This window comes from Rattus rattus, chromosome 14, assembly GCF_011064425.1.
Source record: "Rattus rattus isolate New Zealand chromosome 14, Rrattus_CSIRO_v1, whole genome shotgun sequence".
Lineage (NCBI taxonomy): Eukaryota > Metazoa > Chordata > Mammalia > Rodentia > Muridae > Rattus > Rattus rattus.
Window position 1 is genome coordinate 9,248,614 of NC_046167.1, and position 14,002 is coordinate 9,262,615.

At 38.5% G+C, this 14,002-nt stretch overlaps 1 protein-coding gene across 2 annotated transcripts in view; it reads right to left on the reverse strand.

Moving 5' to 3' along the window:
* The window catches only part of Slc39a12 (solute carrier family 39 member 12), an 82,701-nt gene that overhangs the window by 41,736 nt on the left and 26,963 nt on the right, over positions 1–14,002 (reverse strand). For both annotated transcript variants that reach the window (XM_032884888.1, XM_032884887.1), the window contains exons 6-7: positions 12,881–13,053; positions 940–1,089 (exon numbers count right to left, since the gene is read on the reverse strand). In XM_032884888.1, the coding sequence (XP_032740779.1) occupies positions 940–1,089; positions 12,881–13,053 (323 nt within the window). The remainder of the gene's footprint in view (positions 1–939; positions 1,090–12,880; positions 13,054–14,002) is intronic.

The window sequence follows — 14,002 nt, forward strand, 5'->3', positions numbered from 1 at the left end:
GGCAATGGGGGGAGGGTGGGGAGGGGAACACCCATAAGGAAGGGGGAGGAAGGGGATGTTTGCCAAATGTACATAAGAAATACTCAAGTTAATAAAAAAAAAAAAAATAAAAAGAAAAAAAAAAATAAAAAAATAAATATGTATCACATGTGCATAAGCCCCAGCACCTGTGTAGAGGTAAAAGGACAACTTTCCAGACTGCAGACACCTGCATTCCCCAAACCTGAAATGACCTACTTTTTAAACCAATCGTGAAGGTAAAGCAGATTACCTTAGCTGCTCAGTAATGGGCTTTTTAAAAGAATTAGTAACTCTAGTTAAGAACTAACGTGCTAGTTAAAATACGCTGCATGCCGTTGACATTACTGTGCCTTCCCTTACGCAGATTGACTTGTGAAGATGTCATTGTGACAGAACTAGGGAACCACATCCAGGCTCTTGCACATGAGAGGCACTGAACCACCAAAATGATCACCAGCCCTTTAATTTTTTTAAGCTTTAAATTAATTAGTTATTGGATTAATTTAGTCAGTTGGAGATAGCCCAGGCTGGCCTTGATCTCTCTATATAGCTAAGGATGACCTTGAACTGATTCTCCATTCTCCATTCTCCATTCTCCATTCTCCAAATGCTGGGGTTATAGTTATGTTCCATCAAACCCAATTTATGTGGCACTGGGGATCAAACACTCAGGGATTTGGGCATGGCAGGCAAGCATTTCAACAACTGAATTACATCCCTAGGCCTCTGTTTATCTTATTTATTTGTATTTTGAGAGTCTTGCTCTGTAGCCCAGGCTGGCCCTGAAGTTGTGATCCTTCTGTCAGGTACCTGGGTGTGTAAGTCCACATACTGCTTACTTTTACCTTTAAACCAGTCTTTTTGAAATCCAGATGAATATAATAAAACCTCAAAGAGAAGGACAGAGGATACACAAACCTTGGTATTTGGCGATACAAGAAGGATAAAACATTTTTCTATCAAGAAAAATCCATGGATGCCTCCAAGTAGTCCCAACAGCTTCCAAATAGGACTTTGGCTTTCATGGAAATGCCCAAGCTCTGCTTCCTGCTTATGTAAACCAAGAACCTAAAAATTAAAAAAAAAAAAAAAGGACTCAGGCCAGGGAAGCAGGTAGGCTAACAGCAGAACTTTACCTCTCCCCCTACTCCTCCAAACCCAATCGCCCAGTCTTATCCCCAGCAGAACATTTGCTGTGCCCTTACTCCCCAACACTGTCACCCCCTCCCCATCTCAAAGGATCACAGATCTTCCACCAAACTTTTCTTCCAGATCCCATTGCTATATCCAGGGCCCCAACCCATGCAGGCCACGACCTAGGGAACCCACTCCCAGCAGAAACAATGGGGTAACCTTGAGAACCTTTATTCCTGTCCTCTCCTCAAAATCCAGCCTCCCCTTTGCATCTCCAGCTCTGGGGCACAGCACCTGCTACAGCCATGCCTCCCTTGCTGCCCTCTGTGTCCAGCACGCAGACCTCCTCTGACCTTTCTTTCTCAGTCCTCACATCCAGCAGGCATTCCCTGAGACTCAGCAGCCCACTCCAGCCCAGGAAACAGGTAACCTAACTGCAGGTTTTTCCCACCCCATCCTCTTCTCTGAACCTAATGTCTCTTCATTTCACCATCTCAAGAGCAGACCATAGGTTTCCCTTTCCCTTTTTAGTCCCCATCTCCAGCTGATAACTCAGGTCTTCTCCAACCTTCTTCCTCAATTATCCTGTTATTCCAGCTCCCAACTCCAGTAGCCATTCTCTGGGAACCCATGAGCCAAGCCTGATAGACAAGCAGATAAATGAGCTTCAGATCTTTACTTTCCCTTCTCTCTTCCATATCCAATCCCCAGGCTCAACCTCAGCTCCTTAGCAGACTACCTGTTGTGCCCTCGCCTCACTGACTCACTGCCCTCATTCCCAGGGAATGAACCCAATACTGCAAGAACAACCTGCTTTCTTCTCTCCTGCAGACCCCCTTCTAGACCAATACACATCCCTAAGAGTTAGTTCCTAATACACATTTCACCAGGAACCACCAGTGGCCACACCTATCAGAATACCAGAAGAATTTTCTACCTGGCAACACACAGCCACCATAACTTAAGAACTAGAGAAAGCAGCAGAAACCAAGGAACAAATCACCCACCCAACAAAAACAAGACCAGATATTAGCAACAAGAATTATAGTCTTCTAAACCTAGATGTTGAGAAACCAACATAAAAACACAATCAATAATAACCAGGACAGTATAGATCTACTAGAGCCATATAACCCTACCACAAAATGCCCTAAAACTGCAACATGGCTGAAGCACAAGACAAAGACCTTAGCATAGCTTTGGTGAATATGACAGAGGTACTTAAAAAGGAAATTTTTAAAAATCTTCTACAAAATCTATGAAACCACAAACAGAAAAAGAATAAAACAGTTCAAGATATGAAAGTAGAAAAAGAATCATCAAAGAAAACACAAGCTGAGGGATAGTTGGAAGTGAAAATTTAGAAACTCAAACAGGAGTCTTAGAAGCAAATATCACCAAAAGAATACAAGAGATTGAAACACAAGAGAATCTCAGGCATTAAACACATGATAAAAGAAAGGGATATATATTGGTCAAGGAAAATATTAAATCAAAATATACCTTGAATAAAACATCTAGGAAATCTGGAACACCACCAAAAGACCAAATCCAAGGATAATAGTAGGAATTGAAGAAGCAGAAGAAACCCAGGTCAAAAAGCACAAAAATATTTCCAACAAAATTGTTAGAAGAAAATTTCCCTAAACTACACACAGAAATACCTATCAGGTATAGGAAGCTACACAGACACCAAATAGAAAAGAAAAAAAAGTTCCCTCAAGCGTGTAATAATCAAAACACTATACCTGAGAATAAAAAAAATCAAAAGCTGTAAAAAAAAAAGAGTAAATATACCTATAAAACCCAGACCTTTTTAGATTAATACCTGACTTCTCAGTGGAGAATCTGAAAGTCAAAAGAGCCTAGACAGATGTCCTGCAGACGTGAAGAGATCACAGATGCCAGCCTGGATAACTATACCCAGCAAAATTTTCAATTTCAATAAGTTGAGAAAATATGACGTTTTATGATAAAATCAAATTTAAGCAACTATAATTTAAGCATCCACAGAAGATGCTAGAAGGAAAACTCCAAACTAAAGAGGCTAACCACACCCAAGAAAACACAAGAAGTAAAAAAATTTCAGCCCAGCAAATCAAAAGAGCACACACACACACACACACACACACACACACACACACACACACACACCCCTACAACATCAAAACATCAACAATCAAAAAACACACTCTGACAATCTTTCCCAACATCAGTGATCTCAATCCCCCAATAAAATGGCACAGATTAACAGAATAAATGCAAAACCAGGATCCATCCCTCGGCTGCAACCAATAAACGCCTTAACATCAAGGCTCGACATTAGCACAGGGTAGATTATGGAAAGAGCATTTGAAAATATGGACCTAAGACACAATTTGGTACAGCCATTTCAATATCTGAAAAAATACACTTCACTAAAAACTCATCAGAAAAATAGAAATGGACACTACATACTCATGAAAGAAAAAATTCCACCAAGAGGCATTACAATTCTTAATATATCTATCTGAAAACACAAGTGCAACCAAAGTCATAAAAGAAATATTTCTGCAGGTTAAGTCACATATTCATCCTCATACACGGACAGTAGGAGATTTCAATACACATTCTCTCCTACAGATGGTCATTCAGAGAAAAACTAAATAGAGAAATTTTGGAACTATCTGATATCACAAACCAAAGGGACTTAGCATATATTTACAAAATATTTAGCCAAACCTAAAAGAATATACCTTCCCTTCCCAGAACCTCATGGAACTTGCTCCCAAACTGACCATATATTGGACACAGGCAAGACTCAATAGATTCAGGAAAACTGAAATAACTCTGTGAATCCTATCAGGTCATGACAGATTAAAGTTGGACATCATAACAACAGAAGCAACAGAAAGCTTACAAACTTATGGAAATGAAATAACTCTTTACTGAATGAAAAATGGGCCAAGGTGAAAATTAGGAAAAAGTTAAAGACTTTCTAGAAATAAATACACCACATTCCCAATGAAGGTGGTTCTAAGAGGCAAGTTCATAGCAGTAAGTGTTTAGATAAGAAAATTGGAGAGATCTCATACTAGTAACTGAACAGCACACCAGAAAGCACTAGAACACAAAGAAGAAATCACACCCAAAGAGGTGCAGAGGGCAAGAAATAATCAAACTGAGGGCTGAAAGAAACAATGAGAACCATCCAAACAATTAATAAAACAATTGGTTCTTTGAGGAAATCATTATGATTGACAAAGTCATATCCAAAAAGAGGAGAAAGAATACACAAATTGACAAGATTAGAATGAAAATGGAGACATAACAACATACACCAGAGAAACCCAGATAATCATAAGGACATACTATAAAACCTGTATCCCACCAAATTGGAAAATCGAAAAGAAGTGGATAATTTTCTTAATAGTTATCACTTGCCAAAGTTAAATGAAGATTATATAAGCAATCATATAAACATACCTATACAAGTCCTAGTGAAATAGAAGCAGTAATTAAAGGTGAACCAACGACAAAGCCTGAAGCCAGATATTTTTAGTACAGAATTTTACCAGACTTTCAAAGAGGTGTTAATACCAATACTATTCAAATTATTCCACAAAACAGAAACAGAAAAAATGCTAATTAATATTATGAGTCCACAGTTACCTCTAAAACGAAACCACTTAAATCAGTGATTCTCAATCTATAGGTTGTAAATCCTTTGAGTGGAATACATCAGATACCCTGTATATGACATATAGTTACTTTATAATTCATAACAGTAATAAAATTACAATTATGAAGCAACAATGAAATAATTTTATGGTTGACTGTCACAACATGAGGAACTGTTTTAAAATTGACCCAGCATTAGGAAGGTTGAAAAACACTGACTTAAAGATCCAACATAGAAAGAGAAGTACAGAAAAATTTCCCTATGACCATAAACGTAAATATTCTCAATAAAATACTTTCAAAGTAAACTGAAGAACACATAAAAATGATTATCCACCATGATCGAGTTTCATCCCAGTGAGGCACAGATGGCTTAACATATGTAAATGAGTAAATGAAATCTACCACATAAACAAACTGAAAGAAAAAAAATCACATGAACATCTCATTAGATACAGAGAAGGCATTTGACAAAATTCAACACCACTTCATGATAAAAGTCCTGGAATGATTGGGAGTACAAGGGACATAACTAAACATAATAAAGGTAGTTTGCAGCAAGCCACAGACAAGATCACCTTGAATGGAGAGATACTGAAAGCAATTCCACTAAAATCAGAAACAAGACAAGGCTGTCTATACTCCATATATAGTCAATATAGCCCCTGCAGTCTCGGCTACAGCAATACGGTGACGGAAGGAGATCTAGGGGATATAAGTTGGAAAGGAAGAAGTCAAAGTGTCTTTATTTGCTGATAGTATGATAATTTCCCCTGGAAGACTTCTAATCTGATAAATACTTTCAGCCAAGTAGCTGAATAAAAAAAATTAACTCACGAAAATGAGTAGCCCTCCTATATATACATGACGGATGGGCTAAAAAGAAATCAGGGGAACAACACAACAGCCTCAAATTTTATAGAATATCTTAGGGTGATTCTAATCAGGCAAGTGAAAGACTTGTATGATAAAACTTGAAGAAATTGAAAAGAATATCAGAAGATGGAAAGATTTCCCATGCTCATCGATTGGTAGAATTAAGAGTAAGAATGCCATCTTACCAAAAGCAATCTACAGATTCAATGTGATCCCCATCCAGATCCCAACACAATTCTTGAAAGGACAATTTTCAGCTTCATGGTAACAAACAAACAAACAAAACCAAATAACCAAAAACCAGGATAGATAAAACAAACCTGAATAATAAAAGAACTGTGGAAGGTATCACCATCATAGATTTCCAGTAGTACTACACAGCTATACTAATGAAAACACACAAAACAGAAATGTAGATCAATAACATGAAATTGAAGATTCAAACATAAAGCCATATACACATGGACACTTGATTTGTGATAAAGAAGCCATAAATGCATCTTAAACAAATGATGCTCGTCAAACCGTAAGACAGCATGTTGAAGAATCCAAATAGATTCATACTTACGACATTGCACAAAATTCTACTCCAAATGTGTTAATGATCTTAACATGAAACTAGATATATTGAATCAGATAGAAAAGAAAGTGAGGAATAACTTACACTTGTTGCATAGGAAAAGATTTTTCTAAACAGAACACTGTTAATTCAGACATTGAGATCAACAATTAATAAATAGAACCTCATAAAAACGAAAAGCTATCCATGGGAAAAGATAGCATCATTTAACAAAGTGTTAGCCTATAGAATGGGTAATTTTTTTTACCAACTACACATCTGATAGAGGACTAATATCAAAACTATATAAAGAACCCAAAACATTAGCTATCAAAAAGTGACCCAATTAAAAATGGAGTATTAGTGGAGATTAAAATTAAAATGGAAATCTAAATAGAGAATTCTCAATAGAGAAATCTGAAATATCTGAGAAACACTTAAAGAAATGTTCAACATCCTTAGACATCATGAAAATGCAAATTAAACAACTTTGAGATTTTATCTTACCACTACCAGAATGGCTAAGGTCAATAAAACCAATGACAATGTTGGCAAGGTTGTGGTGTAAAGAGAATATTCATCCATTGCTGGTGGGACAGCAAACTTGTATAGTCACTATAGAAATCAGTGTTGGTACCTCAGGAAGATGGGAACTGATCTATCTCAATCTAGCTTTGGGATTTTTGGAACAAGGCTCTACCATCTCTGACACTTTGAGTTTCTAATGCCCTTAAACCAACATGGTAAGAAGAGAATAACGGTGGCAGAAGGGGTGATTGATCCAAATTACCATGGAGAAATAAGGTTCCTCTCCACAATGGAGGTAAGAAAGATTATGTGTAGAATAAAGGAGATCCCTTAGGGCATCTCTTTGCACTACCATGTCCTGTGATTAAAGTCAGTGGGAAATTACAGCAGTATAATCCAGGCAGAAAGACAAAGAACACAGACTTGTCAGGAATGAAGATATGGGTCATTCTTCGAGGAAAAGAGCCAAGACCTGCTGAGGTGCTTGTCAAGGGTGGAGGAAATAAAGAACTGGTACCAGAGGAAGGTAGCTGTAATTAGTAGCTAAGGCCTTGTAACCAGTTACAGAAATGAGAATTATAATTGACATGAATGTTTCTGGCACATTTTGTTAAGAATGTGTTTATACAGATGTTTGCATGTTTTCTTCAATTTCTTTATCATGTTATGTAACATCAATTAAGAGAATATTAATGGTTATCATATTTAAGTTTGACACGATAAAAGAATGCCCTTCAATGGACATTGCCATCTACATTTGCAGTTGTACTAGGGATAGTTATAACATGTTGGATGTAGTTATAATCTGGTTAAATATATAATGTGCCTTTAATTGTACATGGAATGGTTATATCACGCTTAGGCATTATTATGACCAGGTTATTGCTTTCATTTAGAAATTAATCACAACATAAAAAAATATGATTGCGTATCATATTGACAAGGGATGGACTTATGACAGCTACTCTTGGTGATAAACTTGACTACATCTGGAACTAAAACCCAAATGGAAGGCATGCTGCTAAGAGAACTTAGTTTAATTTGAAGTAGGATGATCTACTTCTAATCTGGATCTTTGAAGCAGGAAGACACATCTTTTTCTGGATCTTGAGGAGGGAAGATCCACCTTTAATCTGGACCATGTCTTCTGCTGAAAAGCTTGTATAAGGACATGGAAGAAGGATGTTTTGCTTTTTGCCCGATTGCCTTTGCCTGGCTAACAAGTCCTTTCCTTCATAGGCATTAGGTTGCAGTGCCAACTGAGACACCCATCCTTGTGAGCTGAGCACCTACTGGATTTTTGGACTTTCTAATTCCAGTGGATAAGCCATTGTTGGATTATCTGAACTGCAGTCTGTAAGTCATTCTAATAAATCCCCTTTCCATATATATTGTATAGATAGCTGACAGATAAATAGATAGATTAGATAGATGATAGGATAGATAGATAGATAGATAGATAGATAGATAGATAGATAGGATGATAGATTAGATAGATAGATAGATAGATAGATAGATAGATATAGATGATAGATAGATAGATAGATAGATAGAAATAGATGATAGATAGATAGATCAATAGATGATAGATTGATAGATTGATTAGATAGATAGATAGATAGATAGATAGATAGATAGATAGATAGATAGATAGATAGATAGATAGATGGGATGATAGATAGATGATAGATAGATAGATAGATAGATAGATAGATAGATAGATAGATAGATAGATAGATAGATAGATGATAGATTGGATAGATAGATGATAGATTGGATAGATAGATAGATAGATAGATAGATAGATAGATAGATAGATAGATAGACAGATAGATGATAGATGGATGATAGATAGATAGATAGATAGATAGATAGATAGATAGATAGATAGATAGATGATAGATTGGATAGATAGATGATAGATTGGATAGATAGATAGATAGATAGATAGATAGATAGATAGATAGATAGATAGATAGATAGACAGACAGATAGATGATAGATAGATGATAGATAATGAATTCTATAAATTGTCACTCTAGAACAGTGTTTCTCATCCTTCCTACAGCTGAGAACTCTTTAATACAGTTTCTCATGTTATGGTGACCCCCACCCATAAAATTATTTTCATTGATACTTTATAGTTGTAATTTTGCTATTCTTAGGAATCATAATGTAAATATTTGGGGGAGATAGAGGCTTGTCAATGGGATGGCCACTGACAGGTTGAAAACTGCTGTTTTAGAGAAGCCTGACTTAAAACAACCACTCTTGAGCATATATTCAAAGGATGCTTCATCCTACCACAGAGACACTTGCTCGACCCTGTGCGTTGTTGCTCTCTTCATAATCACTAGAAATTGAAAACAACATAGAGGTCCCATACCTGAAAACTGGATAAAAGCAAATATTACTATTCTAAAAAAGAAAAAAAAAAGTAGCAAGACCCTACAGCCAGACTTTGTGCAGAGTGAGAGACCTCAGAATACTCAACCCCAAATGAGATGTCTCCATGACAGCCCTCCCCTCAAGCTTCAGGAAACCCCGTGGAAGATAAGGCAGAAAGAATGAATGTAAGAGACAGAAGTTATAGAGAACGCCCAGGAAACAAATCTCTCAAACAGCATGACTGTGTATGTATGAACTCACAGCGACTGTGACAACCTGCAGAGGGCCTGTACAGGTCTGGGTCTCACTGGGGACACTAACGAGGGTGGGCTACATGCTCAGATGGCCAACTGAAAATTAACTCAATTACATCTTTCCAGGTTCCTTGTCTTATAATGTTATGTCTTAAATAATTTATCTTATAACTTTTATTTTCTTTTTCTTTCCTTTTACCCTGTAGTACTTTGCATCTATATTATGGCTTCTAGTTTGTGTTTTTGTGAGATTCCTGAGTAGAATGAGTGAAAGTCTCAGTTTCGTGTGCCTTCTCTTGTTGGTTTTTTTTTCCCCTTCTGTTTTCTCCAAATACAGTGTGTCGGTTTTTGTTTATCTAATCTTTTATCTTATTTTATTAGTATCCCATAGTAGCCTGTTTGCTTTCTAATGAGAAACAGAAGTGGAGGTCGGGGTGGAGAGCTGGATGGGAAGGGATGTGGGGAGATCTGGGAAAACTACAGGGAAACCATAATCACGATAAATAACGTGAGGAAAAAAATATTTTCAGTGAAGAAAAAAATGAAAGAAGGGTGTAACTTCCAGTGACTTAAATATTAAAGAGTAAACCTAGAAGCTGAATGAATTCAACTTTCAGCCTGTGGACTGTCATGGCAACGGAATCATCCAAATTTCAGTAGGGCATGTGAAGGCCTCCATGACAGTATGTGATCGGCATCAGAGAAAACGTCAACAGACAACAAAGGCAGACTGAGTAGCTTCTGCTAAGGATGAGATGGGTGCCGACGCTCTGTTCTAGCACCGGGCCTTGGTTCTTACATTCTGCAGGTCTCTCTGTGTAGTAATGCTTCAGAGCATGCCGTATACTGTACACATGCAAGGGTCATTGTGTCCTCATAAGCCTCTGCAATTAAACTTTTAATTCAGTTCTGCCATAATAGAGAGACCTACCTGGAAGTGAACATAATGTATGCTGTTTTGTGACCAGGAGTGTTATCAGTTTTCTGAAGGCTGTTGTCAACTTCCTTCCAGTTAACTCAAGCTTCACATTCATCACCTGAATGACTTTATGATTGCTTGTAAGAAATCATCACCTGGTATATCCCTTTTCCAAAAGAAAGCAATTTGTGAAATAGCTCACTGGTTTGTAGAGGTAGGATGATTTTGAGTTCCAAATAAAGAAAATGGAAACTATATAAGCATGTATATCATATATTTGATATACTCTTGGGATATACATCCACCAAATAAAGAATAAAAGTACTCAGAAAAAATAACTGCATTTCTACTTCTGCCTTTCTTGTTATTATTCTCTGAATAATATGGTGCTGCATTTTATTTATTTATTCATCACATACTGTGAGTGATCTAAATATCATTTAAAATAACAAGCTATTACATACATATATATGTATTTCATATATGGGATGTATGAAAGTTCTATGTAATTTTTCACAAAGGTACTTGAGCATGTGTGGACTTTCATATCCTCAGAGTCCTACAACCAATCCCCTGTGGATACCATGTGTACACATGTAAGCACACATATACACTTAAAACTAAAAACCAGACTACAGTGGTCTACTTGTTCCAACTTGTTTGGTAATAACATTAGTGTATATCCATCTCATACTTATAATGATCAATTATTTCATAAAGTGTGGAGCATTATACTATCATCCAATTAAATAAAAGGACAACTCACAATCTTGGGTCAAGACATAGATCTTTAAGTTGAATACATGTAACAGTTATAAAACCAATCAAGCAGTGGTATTCTCTTCCTTCTGCACAGATCTCTGAAAACGCAGATAACCTCTGAGGTCCACTGATTTCTCTAGTTCTCCATTCCACTTTACACTAGATCTTTCGTCCTCATTCCCATAACTGTTGTCCTCATCTCTTTTCTCAAGCCAAAACCCTGCCTTCTAAATACCACAGATCAACGCCAACGTTTTCACTCAAATCTGCAGCTTGCTCCCCAGCTGTGCACTACCCCTTGGAGGAAAATCCGGGCGGCCTCCTGCTGTTTCCCATGATCCCAGGTGACAGACAACTCAGTATCTGCTGCAGTGACCTAGAAAATGGCTGTGGTCATTGCCTGGGGCCGATACACGAAGTCTTGAAATATTTCCGGAAAATTGGATTACAAGGGAACTTAAAACCAAGAGTGGCCTTTTAAATTTCACCAAGGCCCACTTTGCAAATTTTCAAATATCAAGAAACTATTGAGCCTCGAGGCAACAACAGTGACCCCAAGGAAGTTGCCGGAAGCTTGTAGAAATGTCATACTTCACAGGAGGCATGATCCTTACTCTGCTGTCACCATTCCTATTAAGAGCAAATAGACAACGTCCTCTGCAGTACCTTCCGCCTCACCTCTGCCACCATCTCCAGTTTAGTCCTTTTACTTCTGATAAACAGAAAAGCTTCAGAACACTGGAACGGATGGCCACTTTCCTGGTGCGTCAATCCAGGGGATGTTAGTAAGGTACTCGCCTCACCAAAACAAGGATCTGACTTCAGATCCCTCGCACTCATTATGAAAAGCTGGATGTCCTCGCATGGATCTGTAATCCCAAGACTCAGGGGCTGAGTGAGAAGGGCAGATCCCTGGAACTCAGTAGCCACCAGTGTAACCAATCTGATCAGCTCCAGGTTTGGTGAGAGACCCTGCCTCAAACAATGAGGGGTGACTGATGAAGACGCTGGTGTTGATACATAGGGTCCACATTCATGCCTAAACTCACATGTGTATGCACACACACACACACACACACACACACACACACACACACACACACACAAGCATCCAAAATCTTATTTCCACCTTAGCTCTGAAGGAACAAAGGTAAGAAATGACATTGCTGAAACTTGGAGAGAGGTGATATTAAGCACGGAACCACATATATCTATATATATATATATATCATGACAGTTGTCAGCTGCTTTTGGAGCAGGTACCAGAGCCACAGTCTAAAGTGAAATGAAAGAAAAGCAATCATCCCTCTTCCTTCTGCCCTGAATTTTCCCTGGTGCTTCCCATTGGCAGAAACTAAGCAAAAATTCAATTGGCAAAAATCCAGAGAATAAACAAACTTGGGCACACAACGCAAGGACAGAGAGAAATGGATCTGATGCATGAGAGTGGAGGGAAGAAGCTGACAGAAAGCCAGCATCACTCTTGTAGAGGTGTGTGTGTGTGTGTGTGTGTGTGTGTGTGTGTGTGTGTGTGCGCACACGCACATGGATCCTGGGACATTTGCCTTCTGATAATGAGGACAGACCCAGTGTCTGCTTATCTCTCTCTTCTCTTCCACAGGTACAGAGATGCTCAGAGCAAATGGTCTATTTTCCAAGGAAAACACTAGCCACTGCCTTTGTTTACCGAAGTCCACACCAGAAATGTTGCATAAGCAACATGTGGAATGGAAAATGAAAACAGACACAGCCCATCGGGAATGGATAAAACAAGATTACCTGAGGAATGAGATGGAGCAGGGCATCCCCGGAGAGTGTCCCCACGGCCAAGCCCACGAATAACTGTAAAATCAGACTGTAGTTCTCCTCGCAGCTGTGGAAAAGGACCAGCGCGGTCCCGAGCATGGAGCCCAAGGTGAGTAGTGTCACTGCCACCGTGCTGTAACCATATTCTAGTCAAAAGAGAGGACAAAGGCTGTCAGTGTGCATTGCTCTCCACTGGTGCCTCAGCCAGCAGAAATTCCAAATCCAATCCATGGGGATGTACATGGTTTTCTAAGTGTTGTATGGGATAAAATTACTTTTATTTTTTTAAAGCAAAGAGTGAACTGCTGTGTTCTTCTATGACTTAGAGTGTTCTAAATGTTTATTACCTCTCTGCCCCAGCCCCCAAGGTGAAAGTCCTTCAGGAGGTCATTATGTCATGAGGGCTCTGTTCCAGTGAATGAGGTAGGTGCTTATAAGGAACCTCCAGCAGGGGGAGACAGCTAGCTTGTACCATTCTATGAACCAGAGAGTAGACCCCATCACCCGCACTATTGAACATACAGAGATGACTCAGCAGTTAAGAGCACCGACTGCTCCTCCAGGGATCCTGAGTTCAATTCCCAGCAACCATATGACGGCTCACAACCATCTGTAATGGGATCCAATGTCTTCTTCTGATGTGTCTGAAAACAGCTACAGTTTACTTTCATAAATATAATAATAAATAACTCTTTTAAAATATACAATCTACCAATATGTTGACCTTGAGCTTCTTGGCTTCCAGAACTATGGGAGACAAATTTCTGTTCTTTATAAGTCACCCAGATTATTTTATTACAACAAAGACTGAGAGAAGGGGTTTTTGTTTGTGTCACTCTGCCCCTACCCCAGCTTTGAGGCTATCCTCAGTTTTATTTAAAATCACTGAAAGAAGTACATACCCAGTCTACCTACCACCCACAGAAAAAGGTAACTCCCAGACTGGTTAATGAAACACCCACACCGAGAGACACCAGTACGATGCCATCCAATGACACTTAAGTACTTCCAAGGCGAGGAAGTTGTGCTAAGGAAGTGTGGGGTATGGCTCCACTCTAAACTAGGGCTCATACACAAACTGAACGTACACTTCAG